The sequence below is a fragment of the Taeniopygia guttata genome, chromosome 3, assembly GCF_048771995.1.
Source record: "Taeniopygia guttata chromosome 3, bTaeGut7.mat, whole genome shotgun sequence".
NCBI classification, from domain to species: domain Eukaryota; kingdom Metazoa; phylum Chordata; class Aves; order Passeriformes; family Estrildidae; genus Taeniopygia; species Taeniopygia guttata.
The window spans coordinates 52596683-52621963 of NC_133027.1; the positions used below are offsets into that span (position 1 = coordinate 52596683).

A 25281-nucleotide genomic window follows, 5' to 3' on the forward strand; every position below is an offset into this window, starting at 1 on the left:
ATAATAAAAAGAGAAATGTAATTCACTGCAGTTTAAACTAGATACTAGGATAAGGAAAAGAGACACTGAGCTGCTTCCTTTCCAAAAAGCACCAGATTTCACCTTTTCATGACCTGAAAGTTGGTAATTTACATTTTTCTCTTTTAAGTATCTCTTCAGTTTGATATGTTTTTAGCATTGTCTTAGAAATGAGATTCTTTATAAAATCAATTGTTTAATTTCTAGCTTCTCAGCATGCAAATGAGATAAGAATGCAACTGAATTCTGAACACTCAGTCCTAAACAAGCAGCAGCCTGAAAAAAATCTATTATTTGTTTGGTTTCACATCTGAATTTTTTTATTGATCAGTAGTAATACTTTCCTTTCTTTGGAAATAAATTGGTGCTCTGAAACAGTAAAAAGCTTTACCTTCCTGTTCATTCTAGCAATCTGACATTTCAGAAAGAGATGCCAAAGGGATATTTAGACATACTTCTGAGTTGATATAAGCTGAGAGGTACATCTTATCTTTTAAAATGTCAAAATGAAAGTTGAAGAAAAATGATTGCCATTTATCTCTAAATAGCAGTAGACCTTCTGAAGCAAGAGCACTGTGTGCAGTCCCCTTGTTATTAGATTTTGGAAACTCAACTCTACACATCCTTGATATACTCAGAAGGTATTAGAAAAAAAGCATTGACTTATTTTTTATTGTTGAAAAAAAGTTAATCTGTTCTCATCTGCAAAATGATGACAGTCTTTATAAATAAACTTACTAGAGTAAATAGTAGGTTCCACACACTTATCTTCACTCTGGACAAGTCTACCAGTGTAAAGTAACTCTCTATATGTGCTTCCTCTGATGGAAGGATTTTCTGTCAATTTTCTCACAAATAAGTGTATTGAGTAATATTTAATATGATTATTTGCTTGATTTCTTTTATTCCAAGCTAACATGACCGTGAAGAATGGACCAATTTTATATGCCTTAATGTACTTGCATTTACAGACTCTGAAAACAAAAGTAGTTCTAACAATAATTAATTATACTCTCTGCAAGTTATGGTGCAAGTCTGACAAGTTTTCCATATGAAGCAACCCAGTCAATGCAGCACTCAAATATGGAGTGCAACACATGCATAGTTTGAATGCATATACTCATAAGTCCTATTGAAGAAACTTGGTTACAGATCATTTACCAGAGACAGAAGATGAAGGTAAAAAAACAGAAATGGCAAAATGGCAATGGTAAATTACATAGTACATATATATACATACGGGGGGGGAGTGGGGGGGAAGAGTGAGAGAGAGAGACAGAGAACTTTGCTAAAAATTGGAACAAAAAATTCTCATCTGACAGAAGGGGAAAACTAAAAAAAGTGCTTGTGGCAAGTTAGCCATATATGTGACTGTTAGATCTCACCTGTAAATGGCAATTTGCAGCTACATTATAGGTCATCCTGTCAGTGAGAGAGAAAACTGAAAGCGAGCTGCTGAAGAAAACTTATGTTGCTTACAAAACAGGATAACCAATTTCCCAAAAGGCAGTAGTTAGCTATAGTAAACAGATGAACTAAGGTCTATCTTCTGTCAGGGAGTTATTTTCAAATAAATGCAGGAGTGGTCCATTTGTATACTTACAGAATAGCTAAGGGCAAGTCCACTACATAGGGCTAAAATACTAGGGAAAATAGGTTTTCTGAAACTTGATTTTAAAGTTATTTTCCTATCAAAATACAAACCCCAAATTATTTCTGACATGCTTTTTGTATTCAGTGTATTCCTCTAAGAAAAGAATTCTAGGAAGCAGTGGCAACCATAGAAATGGTTCATCTGAAGGCCTTGGGTTTGGGTTGGTTTATTTTTTTTTCTTCTGTTTTTGGTCTGAAAAAATCCTTTGCAAAATATTCCTTCAATTCTAAGACACAAGAGGGATCTTAAACTGACACAGAGGAATAGAAATCAGTGTTTAGGTAAAAATTATTGGTGTGTTTCGTAATTTTATTTTTGCAATAACAATTCCTAAAATTGTAATTTGAAGTGGAAGTACAACCTTGATAGACTAAATGAATAGTATAATTCATCTCTAATCTTTATTTGGAAAAAGGCATGATCTCTAAGGGCAGCTGAGACATGTAGGATATGCTGTCACAGTGAGAACAGTTGACCTTTGTTGAGGTTCATCATATTCACAACACGCCTGTCATCTAACATGTATTTTGAAATCCTCAAGAACTGAGAAGTCCTTACATTATTTTCCAAAGATTTATTTAATAGAATCTTATGTCAGATAATCATATTTTAGAAGAAAACTTTATTTCAAATCAGTATTATGTAATCTGGATAAATGGGATATTTTTGAAACTGTTGAGACCCATTCCCGAACCAGCTACTCTAATTTAGCCATATTTTAATCCATTTTACTCAGGATTATACTCTGACCAAGTTTTGGAATATGTGAAAAACTTTTCACTACATAATCATGTACAAGTACAGAACCTTACGTACCTTTTCTCTTTTTCTCCCTATGCAGATGTTTTTGTAGAACCTCATGTACACACTGAAAAAACCCAAGAAAATTTAGTATTCTTTGAATGCTACCCGAGGAAAAACCAAAATTCCTTCAGTAACTGTATCCATTCTCTGCATCCTTCCTCCTGACAGCCCAAATCAATCTGCAGAATGAGGTCATGACTTGGTTTTAGAAATTGTTAGCAACACCTGAGTTTTAGCCACAAGTGAATTAACAACAAATTAGTCTATTAATGAATCTGTCCTGTACCCATACCTAAGTCCAGAGAACATATAATATTGATGATTTGCACACTGTTACACTACAAAAAAGAAAAAAAGCAAGAGATTTCCTTAGAAACATATTGAATAGCCTAAAGGTTGATTTAGGGATATATGTGGCCTGGATACCAGGTCCCAAAACCCATTTATTATAAGGGGATAGAGATTTACTATGTGAGACTTTTAAGATTATCCAGAGCCCAGCCATTAAGTCTGAGGACTGCCAGGGCCATCATGAGACTGTGTTCCCTAGCACCACATTATTTAAAGACCTCCAGGAATTTAGAGACCACCATTTTAAAGACCACCATTTCTCTGAGCCAGTACTTAACCTCTCTCTCCATGAAGAAATTTTTTCCTAATATCCAACCTAAATCTCATCTGGCAAAGCTTAAGTCCATTTCCTCTCATCCCATTGCTTTTTACATGGGAGAAGAGACCAAACCCCACCTGGCTACAGCTTCCTTTCAGGTGTTTGTAAAGAGCACTAAGGTCTCCCCTAAGCCTCCTTTTCTCAAGGCTAAATCACCCCAGTTCCCTCAGATGCTCATAAGGGTTGTGCTCTAAAGTCTTCAACAGCATAAAATTTTGCAATTTTATCAATAATTTTATTTACTCTCATTGCACTTTTCTAGTCAGCATTGGCATAAAAATTAAAAAAAAAAAACTGTTGAAATGTCTGAGTTCCTCTTTCTGGGCAACTCTCTGCCCTATGTATGGATGGGGAATCCATTTCCTTATATATTTGGAATCTGAATTTTTTGAAGTACATAGCTCTTGCAATTCCTGTGAGTGATTTGTAATGTTGAACATAGGGTTCAGCCTAATTTGGCAGTGGAAAACTAATTAGCATGTAAGAAGACTTCAGCAGAGCAGTCCTCAGAACTCAGTGATGCATCTTAGAAGAGAAGAAAACCTTTCCACTTGTTTTTAAGGACATGATCAGTCCTGAAAGCTTTCATAATGTTAAAGCTTTGCCTCAGTACAGTTGAAAATATTTTTTTCAAGTTAAAAAAAGCCACCATCTTGAGGAGGCCATTCAATATTATTATTGCTAGCTGGAACTGAAAGTGAGCTACATCAAGAAAAAATTTTGACCTGGTTGGAATGATAGTTTCCTTATTACCTCCCATGGATTCTAAATCAACTAATCTTTAGCATCTGCTGTAAACATGCACAAAGTCATCACAAAAACATTCAGCCATGCTTCATGAGCTGTAACACCTCCCCACATTCTCTGTAGAGCACATCCGTATTGCTCCAGTATTCCTAGCCCACAGCAACAGCAGGTGCTGTAAAGTTTCCACCCAGCTTGAGCTCCTTGCACGAACATCAGACACTTGCAGGCCCTCTATAATGTTCCTGGCATCTTGCCTTGACCTTTGTTATTTTCTGCTTTGCTCTCTGACTGTTGGTGGGACAGGGGAAGAAAAGAACAAAATTGCATAACTATGCCTGAAGTTCAATCAGGATATTTATGCATGTTTGTCCTAATTTTGTCCCAATGGTTTCCATCTGACAGAAAATCCCTTTTGTTTCATAGAGATGAAATAGAGATAGTAGCTGGTATTGTTTTCCAAACAACCTGTCCTGTGTTCATAAGGTTTCTAATTATGCTCAAACATGTCCATATAAGCACAATGTTCTCTTATTTAGTAAATCTTCACATAGTCTCAAGTCATATTCAAATTGTGGATTTCTATTTTGTGTATTTTTATAGATTTTCAAATCTGGATTTAGTTGCCCCTAGTCTTCTAATATTCATCTTCACTCTAGATCACACTCTTTGCAAGGCCATATTATTTCATTCTGAAGAAAAAAAGCAATGGAAATCTCCTAACTTCTGTCTTAATGCTCCTCCACACTAAACATAACACAAGCGTCCCATGAGTGTAGTTGTCTCCTTCAAGTTTATTTTAAGGTTTTTCTACACTTTCAGCATGTGTGAAAAGTTTCTTGAACACTTCCTGCTTGGATTTTAAGTATACCTAAGCTACTGCTACCTTCTAATTTCAGGAAACTTTCAAACAATTGTCTGATATTTCTTTAGAATTAGTACAGCAGTTTCAACTCTTGACTTTGCCGGTATAATGAAAAGACATAGAGATGTCCTTTGCAGCAGAAGTTGATGGTCTTTTCTAAATTTTTAATAAAGCTTCTGAGAGTGACTTAGTTATTCTGCCTACATGTTTGCAAGATTTTGCTGGCTATTATATTCTAGTCAAAGGCCTATTAATCATCTAGCCTTTCTTTATTAATTTCCTTTTCCATTATATCAATAGAGTGCAGCTTCAACTGTAATAATGTGTTAATAAATAAAAAAATGCATACTTTCACATCTTCTGAAAATTAACAGTTACTTTAACAGTCAATATTTCAGCCTTACAGCTTACATTTCCTATATTGTTATGGTCATGTAACTGATAATCTTCCTCTCACTAACACAATCCATGCCCCCAGAAGTACAATGCATTCACAATGGTATTGAATTATTACAGTGGAAGACAAGAAAACACACAAGATGTATTTAATGCAATTGAAGGAGTAATAATTAGTAGCATTCACAGTATGAAATAAAGGAAGGTCTTAAGACATTGTACTAATTATTTTTCCTAGTTTGGTTTGTGGTTTTTTGGTTTGGTGTGTTTGGGGTTATTTTTTGTATTTTGCTTGGTTTGGGATATTTTGTTTGCTTAAGATAGTGCTTTGTTTAGACCTTAAGCCGAGTGTCATGCAGGAAGTGTGAAATAAACTGTATAGGATAATCTTAAAGAACTTGCATACTGCACAGCATCCTGTGCACTCCTCAGGACCTGAACAGGCAGGATACTTCTTGCAGGAAAGTGGAGAAAATCTAAAATGTCTTTATGTGACAATAAGAGATCAGTCTCACATACAGCTGAGCCTGAACAACAGAGAGAAGGGGAGGGAAGGGGAGGGAAGGGGAGGGAAGGGGAGGGAAGGGAAGGGAAGGGAAGGGAAGGGAAGGGAAGGGAAGGGAAGGGAAGGGAAGGGAAGGGAAGGGAAGGGAAGGGAAGGGAAGGGAAGGGAAGGGAAGGGAAGGGAAGGGAAGGGAAGGGAAGGGAAGGGAAGGGAAGGGAAGGGAAGGGAAGGGAAGGGAAGGGAAGGGAAGGGAAGGGAAGGGAAGGGAAGGGAAGGGAAGGGAAGGGAAGGGAAGGGAAGGGAAGGGAAGGGAAGGGAAGGGAAGGGAAGGGAAGGGAAGGGAAGGGAAGGGAAGGGAAGGGAAGGGAAGGGAAGGGAAGGGAAGGGAAGGGAAGGGAAGGGAAGGGAAGGGAAGGGAAGGGAAGGGAAGGGAAGGGAAGGGAAGGGAAGGGAAGGGAAGGGAAGGGAAGGGAAGGGAAGGGAAGGGAAGGGAAGGGAAGGGAAGGGAAGGGAAGGGAAGAGAGAAGAGGAGAGGAGAGGAGAGGAGAGGAGAGAAGAGAAGAGAAGAGAAGAGAAGAGAAGAGAAGAGAAGAGAAGAGAAGAGAAGAGAAGAGAAGAGAAGAGAAGAGAAGAGAAGAGAAGAGAAGAGAAGAGAAGAGAAGAGAAGAGAAGAGAAGAGAAGAGAAGAGAAGAGAAGAGAAGAGAAGAGAAGAGAAGAGAAGAGAAGAGAAGAGAAGAGAAGAGAAGAGAAGAGAAGAGAAGAGAAGAGAGCATCGAGTACAACCGGGACTTCACAGGCTTTTGTAAACATTCAATTTTTTAGAACACTTTATATATTTTCTTTATTTTGAGATGTGCTTTTGTGAAAAAGAAGAAACCTATTAGTGTTTTTTGAGTTGGTTGCTTGGTTGGTTGGTTGGGTTTTTTTGCAAATTGGAGATTGATTTCCATATTATAGCAAACTACAAGCTGCTCACTAGAAAACTGAGAAAATGAGCAATCAGGGTGGGAAGAAAATCCAGAGACTGTTTTAAGGACTTACAAGCTTTTATTTCACTACTTCTTTCTAATTTTAACACAGGGAGCTAATATAATCATAACTATTTTTTATGTCCTATGTACCCACAAGATCCAGAATTCAGACTTCTGCAGAATTTTTTTGCAGAGATTGTACAGGACAAGAGGAAAGGTCTCCCTGCTCTTTGCATTATGATGGAAAAACAGGGACATTTGGAATTGGCTAAAAATTAGATTTCTGGGCTAGAAAACAGACACATATTATAAGGTACTTTTTTGTTCTTAGTTAAATAGTTTCACCTGAAGAACAGCTGCTTCCTCCGGAGGGACAAGACTGACACTAGAATTGCTCCAATACAACCAATGTACATCTGTTTTCAAAAGAAGATGTAATTGCTATCTGCCTACCTGAGGATTTACAGGGGAAGATAGAACATCTGGAAGTTAAAATTGTATTCACATTTGAGAAATGCCAAGAATATGTAAACATCTTGATGAAAGAACAGAGGGGAAAGTGGCAGAGTCTGCAGATACAAGGATTCAATGATTGCATCTTCATGATATTCAAAATAAATATTCTGCATTCACAGCTCTGAATGTCTCAGTACCATAGAGAGAACAATGGAGAGGGTTAGTTACAATTTTAAATGAAGTTTACAATATCTAAGACAAATTTCTGCTATGCTGAAAAACTATTTCAGAATATGATGATTTCTGATATTTGATAAATAAACTCAAAACCACTGTAAATACAAGAAGTACTGTGCTGCCTGTCTTGCTTGAAGTAGCACTGATTTGAGGTAGCAGAACTAAGATTTAATAGACAAGATGATTAATGGGAGTAAAAAAGTTGGGGAAAGTGAGGCATGAAGGTGGGTTGGAGAGGTGTGTGCCTGTGGGGAGCACCAGCTCAGCTTCCCGCTTCCTTGCACTTGGGGACATGGGACCACTGCAGCCATCCAGCACTGGAAGGAGAGGCATCCCACTGCAAATGGCTCTGGCAGGGAGTAGTGAGGAATTTCATAGGTCCTGAAGCCTACCAGATATGGTCATCTCCAGGAGAATGAAGAGAGGACCAATTACTTCTTCTTTGTGTTACTCATGTAAAAAGCCCAGTCATTAAGCGGAAAATATAAAGCATGATTTAGATGTCAGAACATCACAAGTACGCACTAAAAATATTCTCCAGAATTTAATCACAGAATCACAGAATCATTTAGGGTTAAGATCTCTGAGATCAACGAGTTCAAACTTTGACTGAACTAGAAGATGGCACTGGTTGCCATGTCCAGTTGTTCCTTGAACACTTCCAGGGATAGAGTCCCCCAGTCCATTCCAATGTATTACAATACTTTCCATGAAGAAATTCTCCTGAAGTCCAGCCTGTACCTCCCCTGGTGCAGCTAGCTAGAGTCTATCTCCTCTTGTCCTGTCACTTGTTGCCTGGGAGAAGAGGCTGAACCCCATCTCACTGCAACCTCCTTTCAGGAAGAGATAAGGTCTCCCCAGAACCTCATTTTCTCCAGGCAAGGGACGGTGCTTTTGTATAGTTGTGTAGTTTAATATTCACTTTAGTATCCCATTGAAGCTTAAATAATTATCAAAAGGATTTTATTCCATACAATATTAAGGAAATGAATTTAAATTATTTTAAGATTCTAGTGTAGAGACTGTTTCTAGCTGCATGAAGTAAAGTCGTTAGACCAGTGTAGCCCCGACCTAGGAAAAAAATTAGATCCAGTGCCACTTTATAGTCCTGACAGCCTCCACAGATGTGACGTTATTTCTGATCTATACTTAGAATGACATAATGCAGAGTGGATAGCAACACTTTTGTAAAAGTTAGTTTTACAACTTACTAGCTTTCTCTTTTGTGAAACTGCCCTTAGCATTCACAGTATGAAATGCATTTGCCTATCCTGATTGATGAATTAAACAAAGGTAAAGATATGCTGAAGAGGACTTTTCTGCTAATTAGTTTTTAAGATAAAATCCTAGCTTACATCACTCTTTTCTCAGTATAGTTAAAATTATCTTAATTCATTAACTCTAGTGAAATTGCTGATTCCCCTTCCCAATGTACTAATATCTGCATATGCACACTTTTATTCACATTTAATTTTAATTTTAAGTGTATGCTGAAGTCTCATCAATATTTGTAGCTAACATTGCCAAGATTTCCTGAAACTGCATTCTCAAATATCTGTAGTTGTTTTCCACATAACTTCCAAAATTCCTTTCTTTCCAGAGTAACATTATATAGTGACCTAGCAAAATTTCGCTTGTGATTGTTCTTGCATGAGCTCTGTATAAAGAAAAAAAACACATTTACTGATATCTCCCTTGTGATAAATGAAAGGAATAGACATAGAGCTGTGTCTCTGAGCAGAGGGACATGTTGCACTTATGTCTGGAAAGGGAAGAAAGGGAGAGAGTAAGTTGGGAGAATTTTCACTTCTACTTATCTGGAAATTCATCACTTCATCTGGTTTGCTAACAGTGGAGTACAGCATTACATTCTCCGGAGCATTTCACATGGCTTCTATGTAATCAATACAAAATCACAATATTAGAACAAGAGATGCATTTTAGGATAAATATATTTCACATTCTGCTTGAGCATCTGATAATAGGGCAGCTCTTTTTTTATTTTCTTGGTGGGAAAAAAAATTGCTGGTAATTAGTTTTAAGTTGTTGTGCCTCTTACTAAAGTTAAAATTTTATCAAGCATATTTACTGATTAAAAGCAAAAAAAAAAGGCTTTGTGCCCTTCATTTTTGAATCAGCAAAAACTAGTGTTCTCAGAATTCACTTTCTACTGGAAAATAACATCTTCATCAACTTAATAAAGTATGAGATAAATGTAGATTAAAGTAGTAGTGGTTCTGTTCCAACTCACAGGATGCAATCAGCCATCTAGTCATGTATCTGTCCCAGGCAGGCAGGGTTCACATTCAACTGCTACCACGGATTTTCTGCTATAATAGTGTTATACCAACACTTCTGGTAAAAAAAAGCCAACCAACAAAAAAAACCCAAAACCCCAACAAACAAAATCAACAGTAAATATATAAAAAGGTGAGTCTAGCTTTGGATGTCTTCCTGTAAAATGCTCCTATCATGAATGATGATGCAAGAAACTTCTAGGAAAAAGAGAGTTTTAACGTTTTCCTTAGAAAAATTGCTTAGAAAAAGCCATTGAAATGATACTAAATTTATGTTGCAGTTAGAGTTTAAATATTGGGATTACAAACTATTCAATGTATATAACCTGAACATGAGAACCATATACATGAGTTATCACTTCTTTGGGGTGTTAAGGTGTATCCTGCACCAGATGTGTTCATGTACTGATACAGCTGACTTCATTAAGAGTTACATGGATAGACCTGAAGTCAAAATTATGGTCCTACCTGCTATAGGAGGAAAAGGTCAATGCAAAATAAGGAGCTTAACATTTGAATAGATGTATTAAATTATGCCTCTAAAAACAGTAAAATAGTTACCAGAAAACTATATTTATGGTAATTTTGTCAGTTGTGAATAGCCTCTCAGCAAAGACTGAAATAAAATTTAGCCTTCCTGACATGCATAGAGAACCACAACTTAAATCTACATAATAGAATATAGGAAAAAATGAGTTAATTTACATACCAAAGGAGGCTACAAAGGCTTATATGCATTGTGCCTTTGACAATTTGACTCCAGGCAAAGGTACAGAGATACTTTTGAAGTTGTGAGAACATTAGCACGTTCAGGGAGTAGCAGGTCTTTACTCATTACATATTTGTAAAGGATTTTTAAAACTATCTTTGAAGATAGAAAGAGGAGACTTCTCCAGTGAGAAAGTTTTTCTATGCCTGGCATTTAAAGGTTTCCTTTCTTATGGTAAATGCCTTTGCATGGTACCAAGCAGAACTTCTACACCAGATACAAGATCATACTGTGCTCTCAGACTTATTCCAAAAGAAGGTCAAATCTGTCCCTGGACTCAAATGAGGCTTATTCAAGACTTAAAGCCACAGCTTTTTCATTCTGATTTGTAAGGATAAAGCTCAGCACTGACTATGATTTTGAGCAACTGAACTAATTTGAGGGAAAGTATAACATAGGTAAGTTTTAGCATATGGACAATTTGGAATAAAAAAATAAAAATATTTTAAAAATATCACTACCTCCTGTGGGTTTTTTTTCTCTATTTAGCCTCATCTACATTGCATGACCTGTTTCATTAGTTCATCTCTTTTACTCAAAATATAATGAGTCTAAAGAATAATGTAGCTACTACAGTGTGCTTTATGATGTTCGTCTCATTATGTTTTGCATTTAGAGGAGAGGGACAAAAAAAGTATCAGAGGCTATGAAGAAAAGGACAGAACATGGGACAGAACAAGATCTGTCAGCAATGTCCTCTGGTATTTCTGCTACCTGTTGGTGTCACTATCTCTACCACTAGTCAAAGATTTTGTAGCCATGCACTTGCTTCACAAGTCCCGAAATAGACCTTCTTACATAAATCAACTCTGCTATAGGCACATATTAGGTAAAAAACCAGAAACTAAATCCCTTTTGACCACATAGAGTTTAAACACACTCCCACTCAGGAATCTAAAGTCTGAATGGTTTGTTCCAATGCACCGAAGCAAAACATACTATATAAAGGTACAGGGATACGACTAAAATATTACATATTTTTAAAAAATGTTTAAAGCTGACAAGAGAACTGATGGTGGGATCATATGGATAATAAACACTGCTGGTTGTACACAACTTTAAGCTAAGTGTCTATATGCAGTGACTTTATATCTTATTTCTTGCTTATCTACTTCATGTACTGTATGACCAGGTTGGTCTGTCAATGTAAAGCAGCAAGGATATGAAGCCTGTCTGTCTCTGCAAGTTCTCTTTGGCCATACCTTTGGTTTGCTGTTAAATCAGTAAAAAATTGTGCTCCTGTTTTACACCTCTCTGAAGACATTTCAGTATCACTGCTCAACAATCCTCCTTTTTAACACCCACTAAAATGAGGCTGCAGTGGAAGAATATAGGCAGGGAACATGTTTGCTGATGCTTTTTAAATCATGAACTAAAGTTTTCTAGAAATGTCATTTTAAAAAATGCCCTTTAAATTAAAAATTAATTTAAGAAAATCCTGTGCTAAGGACCACACTTTTATAATACTACAATTTTCCATTACTATTTATAGAAAACACACTCATTTAAACAGACAAATGAAAAAAAGTTATGATCAAGTTACTACAGTTGTGAAAAAAGTTAAAGAAATCACTGATTGTTGGAAATCGCTGGCTAAGCAGATGGAGTCAAATTAAGGCAGCCTTTTTCTGAGAGTATAGCCTGTTTGCAAATGTAAAGAATCTGTTCCTAATTTCAATTTATTTTACTATTTGAACTCAATTATTATCTTATTTATATCAAGGACTAATATGTATTAAAAAAAATAAGAATTTTCTTCCTTAACCTTTGAATAAATTAATGTTTAAATAAACATTGCATGAAGGAAAATTAGCTCTCTCAGTTATACATTCTTACAGGATGCAGTCTCCAAGAACCTAAATTAGAAATAGCACCATATTTGTTGATTAAATCATTTAGCTTATCAAGAGAGCTTATATTTAAAATGGACTTTTTCTATTTAACCTATTTCTATTATCTAAGTGTGTAAATATACACATATAAACAATTTCTAAATTGCTGGGTTTGTACCATTTTAATTGAATTAAAATTTCCATCCTTATGAAGCTTGACAGAAAGCACAAGTAAAAATGCAGCCATTATCTAGCAAAAGAGAAATGCATTGTTTACCATTCTCCAGCATTAAAAAACAACAACAACAAAAAAAAACCCAGTATGAAAAAACTTATAATCTGGATAAATTATTCCCAAATATAGCTTTTCTTATTAGACAGATATTTAGGATATTTTTCTCTCTAAAAGGCACAAATTTATTGAGAAGGGCTGTATTTGGTTAGCATATTAGTGTCTTTTGGGTTTTAAGCAATTCACCCTCTACTACCGTAGTATGGTTCACCTGGTAAAATGAGTAATTTGCACTAGTTCAATCTTTTTAAACAGAGAAGAAACCAGTGACTGTCAGCATCAGAAAGGAAAAAGTTTTTCATTTCTGTAAATGGATGAGCTGGGTCAAATGGGGTAACTCTGATTTGTTTCTCTCTCCTCAGTATGTCCTGAACTGAAGCCAGACCTGTATTATGAAATGTTTTAAAGTAAAACAGTTTCTGCTTTCCAGAACTGAACAGTAAAAAGATAATAAATCTACCTCTTACTCTGTATTTATATTTCAGGCAATGGCTGAAAGTACTCAAAATATTTCTAGACTAGATTTTTTTTCAATGTTTAGGTCTCTGAAACTGTAGATTGGGATTTCTGAGAATGTAAGTAGTTGCGCAGATTTCATTTTTAGGTCAGTGGTAACTGATTTTCCCGATAACTTGAAAACACTAGCAGGATTTTAAAAACATTTCTCATTATATAGCAACATTAAAATATGCTCCGAATTCTTAAGATCACAAGGTTCTTTGTGATCTTTCAAAAAAAAAGTGAATAAATATTCAGACCTACAGTCCAGCTGTTTGCCCACAGCAGGAGCTAACACAGTTTTAACCTGTCATGTACTAACTTGATGCATTAGCTTGACTCTCTTGTTTATAGGTTTTCAGCCTTCCTGCTGCCCAGAACTAAACCTCAGACTCTCTAAGGGGCTACCTAAGGTAACAAACTGCATGTAAGTGCTGCCTTGTACTGACTGAAGGCACATAAATACTGTATGGGCTTTGAGTAGCCTTGTCCACAAATTCTTAAACCTAGAAGTGAAGGTAACCAATCTGGCCTGATGCTTGCCTCAACAGGCTATGAGAAAACATCAAGGATGAAGCCAAACCAGCACAGTTTTACAGGTCCACAGTCACAGGGGAATATAATTTTTAAGGAATTTCAGTAGGAATTTGGAGCTTCTGTTCCCCACAATGACTTTTTCACAGGCAGGTGTGAGTTTTCTGGCTTCGTTTTACTTTGTGTAATTAGGCGGTTGATTTTACCTGGTTGTTCTGAACAAGAACAGACAGAATCCTTCAAAAAATCATGGCTAAAATTATTGTGTTTTCTTTACCCTACTGTAATAGGTATACTATCTTTTTCCTCATCAACACTGAAAGGCAGAAAAAGAAGACATCTTTTCATTTTGAAAATTTGCTAGGTGTAAATAGATTTGATATAAACATCCTACCTCCAAGCATAAACAGCTGTGAGAAAGGAGGGTAAGAAACACCTCGTATGCCTTTAGCCATCAAAATGAATCATCTAATCCAATTTATTCAACCAGGTCCTTTTTGCAGTCAGCACAACTGGCACATCTAGTAGCAACTCATGAATTACCATGAGAAGTAGCTATCTGCCTCTTGCTTCTAGTGTGCCTTCATTAAATATTTTGCCAATTGAATACCTCATTTAGCTTCTGACCATCACACTCATAAAATAATTGGGATTTTATCCTCTGGCTCTTGTGTGTTATTTCTCATACATTAGTAGTTTTGTGTCTGTTAATTTTCAAGCATACACATCTTTTTGCCTTTTGAAATGATTTACACCTTAAAACTTTTCATAGTTATCCAATAGCCTGAGAAAAGGGCTGAAATGCAGAAGCAAATTTTGATTTTGTCACTGACAAGCTGTGTGTAGCCTTGGGGCTAGCCTGTCTCCTTGCAGCCTGCTCCCAGACAGAGGAAATATGTAGTTGCACAGCTCTCAGCAGCAAAATAAGGACCAAGCTGTGACTCACTGTCACATTTCTATTTGACTCCTGCTTCTCTCTTGCTCCACTGGGGAAATAAGTTGTGGCAGACAAACAGCTGGCACAGGAACCTTGTCTTTCTCCTCTCCTCACCTTCCTGGATTAGATCAGTGCACAGTCTCCAGAGCATTGCAGCAAGCAGAGCTGAGCCTCTGTTCATTCTTCCCTGAGTGGGAGGATGAAGTGTCAGGGGATGCCCATCAACCTTGCACTGTGACCTGCAGGAGATTGGACTAGAAAGGACCATCTATAGGGCTGGTGCTGGAGCTGTTGTGCACATACAGATTAAGCTGTACATTGGCAGAAGCCATTTCTCAGAGGTGTCAGCCTTTTTCTGTTCGTGTTTCAGTGGTGGCAGCTCCAGCTACATCTGCCACTGAGTCCAGTGTTCCTGTGTTCATAGACACAGTGGAGTAATGTAGTTTGAGGCTTTTTAGACAAAGTCTTAAGTGGACCGCAGAAAATATCCTGGCTGCTACAAGAATACTCAGTAACTGCTTAAATATAATAGTAACAAGAGCAATAATTAGTATTCATTGTAATAATATGACTAATACTAATATTCGATCCTGAGAGTATAGCAAAGACAGAGTACTTAGTCTCTGTATTTTTTTTTATACAATTTTAAGGACTTCCACTTTTTAATAGTACATTTCTGTGATTGCAATGACATGTAATATGAGAATGCTGAAGATAATCCTTTGGAATCTTCTCCTTAATACTTGACAACTAGAGACATAGGTCCTGCCAACTTTTTAAGGACATTTATGAATTGCTGTCTTCAGGGAGCTCATTTTGTCTTTCAAGTGTACATTTCACTAATATTTCCACAACTAACAATTTGTAGCTGTGTAAAAGAGTAAGTAGCAAATGTGGGTTTTGGTACAAGTAGACACTGCAGGGTAATTGCTTATTGGCTACATATTTAAGTTACTTAATCTCACTGTCATTATCATGCTGTTGACCTGAAAGAGCTCCCCATTTCTTCTCTTCGTCTCCTGTTGTCCTGACACAGGCTGGCAGAAAGAGAGCTCTGAGATGTGCACCAGCACATCCTGCCAGGCCTGGGCCATCTCTCTAAACCAGCAACCACCCTGTCCATGGCAGTGCCTGAATTGCTGTTGTGCCCTGCTCTCTGATGTGTCAGCATGGTACCCCACAAGGCAAGGAGCCCAAGAGTCTGGCTCTGTGACTGACAGTGGAAAAAAAAGTTATAAATACCTATTGCAAGGAGCAAGTGGTTTAGTCCTAGTGAAGTCATGAAGAGCCCAGAGAATCATGGGCTGGGAAGTGGGATGCAAAACAAATTAAACTGTGTGAAGTAATAGGTAGTTGAATACTTTTTTGTTTATCCAAACTATACATTGCTGAAGTTTATATCTAAACTTTCAGACTGTGAGTGCCGGTACTAGCCCCAGAGGAAAACAAACTGCAGTGAAATATTAGCTCCAGGCTGAATTCTTACTTTTTGCCATAAATAAAATTTCCATCTTGTGGATACATTGTTTAAAAATCAGTCAATAACTACAAGTGAATTCCAAGTACATGAAAACAAAATGAAATTAAGCCAAACATAACTAAACTAAACTAAACTAATTATATAGTTTATTTCCTTGTCATGTGGAAGATCAGCTTACTGGGGAGCTGATGCCTTTTATCATCTAAGTCTATGCTTTGTACAAAAAGCCCAGCAGAAGACACACACTGTTACAGCTGTAAAAACGCTCCTGTAAAAACACTATACAAACAAAATAAAAACATTTTCAGACTCTGATTTCTTTTATTCTATGGCATTTTATTTCATTCTAGAATCTTTAATTTTCTTATTTTAACAAGGTAAATGACTGAAAAGTCAAATTGATTGGGAAGTCTTATATTTTTTTGCCATTAATTTTGGATCAAAAATCTCACTAATTTGGTTATTTCACAGAGTTGCCTCAAAACAGATAGAAAATAACCAGTGTTTCCAACAAACCTAGTTAAGAATATCTGAATAAATCTGTGTTAGTATTTGAGTTACAGCTGTCAGGCTGAGCCACCTGTTTTGGCAGTATTTGCATCCAGAAGTAAATCATAGGTCAGTCCAACTGCTGATTAAAAAATCACATTGCCTCCATGATGTGGCTAACCAGACATCAAGCAAGGATGGTGCTACTTGTCACAGTCCTAACATCAGCCTTTAAGAAGGAAAAGGATCACCTTCTAATAGCACTTAATGCAGATCCTCTTACAGGTATGAACAATAAAAAAATGGAAGATGAAAAGTATGTCTTTCATGCACTGAAAAACTACATAACATGAGAAATAGAATAAAGTAATTCTCAGAAGATTGTTTAAAAAACATTTTCTTAAAATTTTTGTAGTTATTAAATGTTATTATTAAATTCGGATAAGCACTGCAAAAAAAATGTTGGAGTGAAATTCAACTAAAATATTCAGTATTAAACATGGTTGCATTTTAAATATATACTCTGATTTCAGCTGATAAAATATTATTTTGCATCTAAAATGTTATTTAAATATGAATGTCAGGAAATACTAAAGTACATGAAACATTCACATTTTAGAATATGTATTTATTGGTTAATACAATTGCCTTTCATTTTTGCAGGCCAACATCTGGCATATTTATTTTAGCACAATTTTCACTGGCTCCCTTAGAAGTCTACCTAAATAGGGATAGCAGAGGGGTATTTTTACATTTTACCCTTCAGTAACTTCATGTACAGTTCAAAAATACTCTGTGCTCCCTATGGAAAAATCAGGGCCAACAAATGAAGCTATTCTGACTCTAGTAAATCTCTGATTATAAGGAACCACCAAAGCTTTTTCTGAGCAAAGACTTGAGAATAGAACACCCTGAACTTCAGGCATTCCCTGTTTGTATCACTCTAATGGAGCTGCCTAAATAATGGTGTTCTGCAAATGAAACTAAGGTTATTTTTAGAGGTGTACACAGAGCTTGCTTTAGTAACTGGTAAAAACTCAGCCTACAGGAGTAAAAAAGCAAAAAAGAAAAAAAAAAAGGAAAAAAAAGAAAAAACAGGAAAGAAAAATAAAAAGGAATAAAGGAATCCTGGAGTGAAAATAATATTTGCTAAGAACAACAAATTATTTTGACATGCCAGTTCAATTAAACTTTTAAAGCACATATCATTTTTTGTTAATTATATTTGAAAGGAGTTACTGTACCTTCTGCTGTTATCTCGGCCATGATGACGGTAAGAGGTACTCTGTCTAAAAGGTCAAGATTTACTGTGGCAGCTTAGATAGTATTCTGGGTTGCTGACTCTCGCAGGAGTTGCAGAATGAGAAGGAGGGAGGTCCTCTGCTTTTCCTAATCGTGTTCCTTCTTTTATGCACCCTGAAATGTCTGTTTCCTCTGCAGACCTGGTCTCCTAGAACAATCCAAGACCTTCCAGAGGCAACACTTAAAGCTCAGTCTAAAGTATCAGCTTCTAACAAAAATAGCCATGCCTCAGAGTGAACCTTCAGCACGTTTTTCTAATATCCTCGGAACCATGCACATCACAAATAAAATGAAAAAGAATCACAGTTCTAAACAGGACAGGAATGCATAGAGAGGAAATAAAAATCAAAAGAACTGGGAAAGAACTGCTCAATGCTCCTACAGCCTTGCTAGCATTATTGCAGTTCTTTGGGGTGTATGTCAGGAAACATGAAATATAGAGTTCAAAGTAACCTTATCCATCCTAGTACAACTTTATTCTTAGCACACTCAGTGCTTAGCACATTCTTCCTGGCCTTATATGGCTTAGGGAGGGTCTTATGAAGCTCACGGCTGACTAAGGGGGAGGGTAAATTTAGGTGATTTTTTCCACTTCAACTCTTATTGCAGTTCAGAACCAATTAAGACACCAATGTAAACCAATAAAATTGGCTTGGAATATTTTTTTTTTTGGTCTTTTTCTGATTTGCTGCAATTATCACCTATACCTGTGAAGTTCATCTAAGTATTAGAGAACACTGCTAAAAATTTTAATAATAATATTTTATATAGCCCAGATACATGAAGGCAATATGCAAAAATATTAACTAGACCAGATTTGTTTTTCTGGGTCTGATTCATGGAAATATTTAAGTAGCTCAAAAATTCTAGGATTTTTAAAAAGATTTTATAAAACTTAAAACAAGTAGATCCTTAAAAGCATTTAGAGAAAGTAAAATATTAACAATTCAAATAAGAATAATTATTTTAAAACCTGAGCAATCATTTCCTTTCACTGCTTGCAATTTCACTGGTGTAGAATTACGTATGTGGCCAATAGCTTGAAAATGAAATTAGCAGAAAAGTGCACTCAAGCCAGCATACCTTTATGTAAATGTCATCGTCACATGAAACCAGAAACCATCTTAAACAGCTCTTGCTAGTGAACCTATAGTCACCTTGTCTCTGCTACATGAGTTGGCATTTACACTTCTCATCTTTCCCCCAGGAGATATAGGCACCTGGCTCTGTGGCAAAGTGTGGAGAAAGGAATCTATTTATCCAATGCACAAGATGGAGAAGCAAAGGTTCATTGAACAGCAAAACCACCACCAGGTTTTTTTCTCTTCCCTCTACTGTTAACACACTTCATACCTGCCACCTGTCTGAAAATGGTAGCTTTATCGAGCCAAAGCTTGCAATCAGTGCTTGAGCCCCCTTCTTCTTTAGGTCTACTGACCAGATGTTTTGCACTGACAAGTTTTGATTACTTGATGCTAAGTACTCTGTGTTTTTCTGATCATCCCTCTAACCCTCTGTTTGCTCCTTTAGCTGGTTCTTCAGCAGATCCTCCTAAGACTGATAAAGCGATTTTATGTAAAACCTTATTTCTTCAAAATACCCTTTCATGAGTACCAGAACAGTCTGAGGACTCACATTCACATATCAACAAAACAGCTGCCCATTAAAGGTCAGTGGTCAGTAAAGGATGATGTTAAAGCAAATCCCTTGTTCTTCTTAATTATATCTCCTCTGCTGAAGCAATTCCATTTTATATGAACAGTAAAATATTTGGGGTCACCTATGTTTTGACAGCTTTACTACTTGCTTGAGATGTGAGATAGATCATCTGAAGCACAGAGCTAATCAATTGTGAGAAGTCAGATTTGTATTTCTATTAAAATTGAATAAAATAGTAAAGTCTTCATTATGGAATCTGGGGAGAGAGATAAATGGGGAAAAATTAATGTCTGAGTCTTTTGTTGTTTTATGTAGCAAGATCCCGAGATTGTGGACTATATCCAGACATAGGTGTTTGTATAACTATATGATTGCCTGTCCCTTACCATTTTACATTTCAGCTCCTACCACCTGCCCTCCTTCCTCCATACCTTACTCTCTTGTTACTATTTATGCTAACCCTCAGTCATGGGCTGTTATTCTGAAATCAAAATACAGGAGCAGGAGAAGTGAGAGAATTCGATTTGAAACCAATTTTCCACAACATCAGCCCAGTGACCAAAAGAGAAGTGGTTGGTACCCTCTGCATCCCTTGTATGCACAGAATATTCATTCTGGGAAGCGCACTAAAGATTACATGTGCACCAATATCTTACATATATAAATGTGGCTTTAGGCAAGTGTATTGGAAGTTACACAGTTGCTCGCTTTAAGGAGGAAAAGGTCAAGGGATCTGGGTGTCATATTTACTATAGATATTCACAGACTTTGTGAAAATACATAGAACTAAAATAAAACAAGTTATGTGTATGTGCATATATGTTCAACCTGAAAAAAATACAAACATTGCTGTTTGGAAATTATAAAGAATGTCTCATTTATTCTTTAGAAGTCTAAGCAACCAAAAATCTGAAATTTTTTTAGGGAAAGTTGAAGTTTTTTTCAAAATCTAAACTTTAGCTCCTGATTTGATTTAAGAGTTTCTCTTAAACTAATCTGTGAAACTCACAGTATGCAGAAACTGCAAAATTTATACAAATCTTCATGCAATAAAGTAAACATATTTTCCTGACCTAGTTTATATGTTGAAAAATTAATTTTAATTAAAACCTTTTCTGCCTAACCTGACCAGAAATATTCTTTTGTAAGATGTCCTTTTTCTCTCCTTGCTCCTCAAACAACATGGAAACTGAAAAATCTAAAACTACTTTGGTTCTTGCGATATATAAACCTGACACACAGAGGTTTCCCATAATTTCTTCTGATTATGATTTGGGCACAATGAGAAAATGCTCCTGCCTCAAGTTAGAAATAGATGTTCTGCTCCTACTCACAGGGTGAATGAACTGTCCTGGGATCAGTTCTCACATTGAGTGGTGGAAAGGGAGGGAGGGAAGTGCAGAAACAGCTACACCCTCACACCAGATTCCTTAGATACACACGTCTGTGTTAGATAACATAAAATGACAGTTCCCTTTTCTCTGTAGTTGCCTGGATAGGGAAAAAAGTAACAATACTAGGAAGAGGGGAGAAGGATGTACTATATGCTGCTACTAATGTCTGCATGTAACCATGTGCCCTGATGTCAGATAATGCATATTTACTTAGGGCTCTAACTGATGGAACAAAGTAAACCAATTTGATGAATTCTCAGAGTTTAGTCCTACTGAGAATCAAACTATTAATATGAAAAGAGATCTGTATCCCAGTGTATGCTGAGCAGCACAGCTGGGTCAAAGAAAGGAAACTTAACTTTAACTCTGATACACTCAATGATATCCCTGGATCAGATGGGGTAAGTTTTTATCAGAAACACCCAGCAGTTGACTGATAAGAACTAAATATAGGCTGAAAGTATAATGCCAAGGAGAGGGTAAATGGTACTGAATCTAATGAGTAACAAAGACATAAGCAGAAGCAAATATAGGATTAGAGTTATGTCTGCCAACTGAGCTTTGATTTTCATATGAAGCTGTTTTTCTCTGAAACAGACTTTTACTTTTTATCCTTTATTTCTGTTTAGGAATACTGTTATTTCTAGGTGAGATTTTCATTCCGCCCCACTGGTAATACTGCATTTTCCAGTATGGATCGGAACACACATTCTGGTGCGTTTGAAGTCTTGATCAGTCAAAGATGTAGCTGTGACTTTCTATGGACCATTAGAGAACTCTCAAGTAATTTTTTTCCATGTGTGATTGATGTTTCATAATAAATGGTTGCAAGATTTTTGGAATCAACATGACAAAAATACAGACATATTCTGGATATTCTGAAGCACACACAAAATAAAAAACAAAGCAAGACCTTGGTATCACATCTGATCTAGGTTAAATTTTGGCATATATATGTTTGTCTCAAAAATCAATTTGCACCATTTTTCAGAGAATTGCATACATAGAACCTTTAAGCAAGTTTTTATTTAATATGTAGTAGACAGTAGGTTGAAGTCCATAATAGATCCTTTAATGTGAACTACTGATGGACAGATAAGGAGCTCTGTCACTGTAGACTGATTGGTCTGAATGCAAATCAGCCTCTGCTCAGGGACAGCTGACAAGAACACTGGAGTCACATCACCTTGGCACTCTGAGCTCATTAAAGGACACTTCCAAAGCTATATGGTAGAAACACAGCAAGTACAAAAGAAAATATCTATGATACTGACTATTCTGCTGACATATGGATGATATCCCTATTAGCCATTGCACTGCAAAACTGCTGAAGTAGCTTCAGTCAAGGTGTGTGAATAATGAACATTTTATAACATCCAAAAAGGACAACTGATTATAAAACTACTTCCAGGAAGCAAGAACATACTACTTAGTCTTCTTGCAAGCTGCCTAAGTAGGCAGTCTATGGCAGGAAATCAGACTAAAGCAGCCCCCAACTTAGAATAGTTGGGCGTTTTCAGTGTACTCTGCTTTATCTATAAAAATTATATTACTATATAATAAAAATGATATTATATTACTATATTACTTATATAACTTTTATTACTATAAGCTAGGTTCAGGGAGGGCATTTATTGCAGCATGTCAAGGTAGACTGCATTTGGGTGACCTTTAGCATCTCCGTGTAACACACTTTTCCTTTGATTACTCTATTCTTAATGAGTATTGTTTCATTAGCACCTGTGGCTTTACTTCCACATCTAGAAAATCACACAGAAGCTGTTTCACAGACAGTTCTATGACACTGAGAAAGAAATATCTGGAGCTGACCCTTTTTAAGAAACAATTGCAAAAAGTACACTATAGTAGTCTTTTTCTTCAGGACAATCTCTATCCAAACTTGACCATGGAGAGAACATAAAAAGTTGCCAAATTATTATTGGAGATGGGGATTGGCTCTGACACAACATGAATTACTGTTGTCAAGTACTGATTGAGAGCTGTTCAAATATACCAAAGTATTTGGTCTCAGGTCAAAGAAAAGCAAGGGGACTTCAGTTCCCATGACTTTCCTTGAGAACAGGAATTTTCTAAAAAAATTCACTGACTTTCAAAAAAAAATTATTTGAAACCAAGTTTTTATGTTGAAAAAAATATATCTCAGAAATATATCACACAGAAATACCTAGACAAAGAGCAAAATTGCTCCTGAACTTCAAATTTCAAACCCAGCTCCAAATTCCCAGTAATACATTTTATATTTGTCTTTACATCTTATACTTATGAAATGTTTCAGTAGAAATCTGCATTTAGTGTTTTTTTTTCCAGATATGACCATAGTCACGCATGTTGCCAAAAACAGATGGAGAGAAAGAAAATTTTGAATAAAAGTCTGATGTGAAAAGACAAAGACAGTTTTCATGCCAAGTCTTGAGGAAAAAAACATGGAGTAAAACTAAGTATCAAATAGCTTCAGTAACTTGAACCCTTTTTAGGATCCTTTAAACTATCTGCTCAGGCTGACCTTCACAACCAAGGGGAAATCTCATCTTCCTTTCCATTTAATAGTGTATTCTTCTGCTTGATATGGTACATTATGTACATTATAATCTTAAACACTCCTAGTCACATTGCCAAAATATTTGCTTTCTAAATAAACCCAGTCAAAGTGTCACGAGGTCTATCTGGATTTTGACACTTTTGTACTTTTCTGAGAGCTGACACTCAGTATCTAGGCATAGTGAATTAGAAGCTGTTTTAAAGCACTTATTTTTCCCTGGACATTACGGTGTGCAATACAGCTGCAGGTCTAAGAGTGGTTTTGCCAAGAGTTTGTGTATCCCGTGTTTTGTGTTTGTTTGGGTTTTTTGTATGTCAGGTTTTTCTGCTATTCCCAGGTCCCTGTTTGCCCAGGAACATCAGAACCTGCTTGAGTTATGCATTTCAACAGATAGGATAGATATCAGTTCCTGGCAGTGGATAAATAATTTTCTAATGAAATAAAAATCATGCAGATGAAATAACTCTATGCGCCACAGTCACCCATCCGGCAGTACAGGAACATATGATGCAAAATGCTGAAGAAGAAATTGAATCTGTTTTTTGTCACCAATATACAGAGAGACAGATAGAGAACAAATAAGAAAAAATATAAAGCAGACAAATTATTTCAGCAATTACTATCTCTAAGAAAAAAATTACATTAAAGAAACCAGATTTATAAAAAAGTTTGTTTCGACAACAGCCATAATTTTTCTTTCTAGTTCCGCTTTCTTTCTCCTACATTCTCGTCACAGTCTTGAAGAGATCAAAGCTGGAATTGCAGATGAAGAACGCACTTTATTATTATTACTATTATTATTATTATTATCATTATTATCATCATCATCACTATTTAAAAAGAAAATCTAATCTGGGAGCTTTTTCATTAGGCAATTTAGCTTCTTTACAGAGTAGAAGTGGAAGACATGAATTAGTAAATTCAACCTTGTCAGTGCTGACAGCTGTAACTGCACTGAAAAAAATATGTCTAAAAATTAAGGGATCTTTTAAAAGGAAAAATAATTTTGAGCATTGATGTCTTTACAACTCATCAGAGCACATATATATTAATTTTCCTTCAATAATACACCACCATTTGTCATTGTCAATCAGTTTAGATTCCTGCCCAAGCTCCAACCCATGTCCGTAGTCAACTTCCTAAGGGAAACCAAAAAGAATATTTTTCTGCAAAGCATTTACTGAAAAGAAGTACTAGGTCTTTCTTTCACCTCTCCAGTCACCCTGAAAGAGCATAACACAAGTAGACCAAATGTAGAGGACTACATATCTTTAAAGGACTGTTACACCCATTCTTTTTCCAAATTCCCAGTTTAAATGGAAAAAAAAAAAAAAATTATTACCCCAGAGGCACAAAGTAGAAGATCCTCAGCTGCGTTCCCAGAACTCAAAAGGCAAGGCAAGGGCACCGGGGACTTTTGGAAGCTGCCGGCTGCATTCCCAGGGCCTGAGGGAAGCGTGCAGCGCTGGTGCAGCGGGCACAAAGCGCAGCTGCCAAGGAGCTGTTGGCAGGTGCTCCCTGCGGGTGAAGGGGCCCACAGCCACAGCCAGCAGGGCAGTGCGTCCAGCTCTTGTGCAATCCAGACTGGGACACAAATATTTTATGGAAGATCTGGCCTCCAGTACAAGGGCATGTGCTTGAGGTCATTTTGTGGGTCTTGGTAGTAATTATAACAATACTTGTGGTTTTTTATAGTCATAGGCAGTCTGTGGAGTGGACATTTGTCTAAAATCCTATTTTATATGCCTTTTACCTTAAAGATTTTTCTCTCTGGTCGCCTCTGCTTCCTCCGCTTTCCTCAACTACCTGGAAAGTTCAGGGTTTTGTGCAAATTCATGTCAGGGAGAAGGTTTTGTGAAGAAAATGTAGCCTTAATATTTGGATTCTGTTTCACCTAGCAAATGTTGCCTTATGATT

General features: G+C 36.5%; 1 protein-coding gene across 22 annotated transcripts in view; it reads right to left on the minus strand.

Moving 5' to 3' along the window:
- Window positions 1–24825, minus strand: part of TRDN (triadin) — a 225855-nt gene extending 201030 nt beyond the window's left edge. For 12 of the 22 annotated variants that reach the window (XM_072926840.1, XM_072926835.1, XM_072926833.1 and 9 more), the window contains exon 1: window positions 17694–18194. In XM_072926840.1, the coding sequence (XP_072782941.1) occupies window positions 17694–17715 (22 nt within the window). In that variant the 5' untranslated portion in view covers window positions 17716–18194. Of the gene's footprint in view, window positions 1–17693; window positions 18198–24706 lie in introns of those variants that run through there. The other 10 variants (XM_072926838.1, XM_072926828.1, XM_072926826.1 and 7 more) reach the window with 6 other exon arrangements.
- Between the last annotated feature and the right edge of the window lie 456 nt (window positions 24826–25281).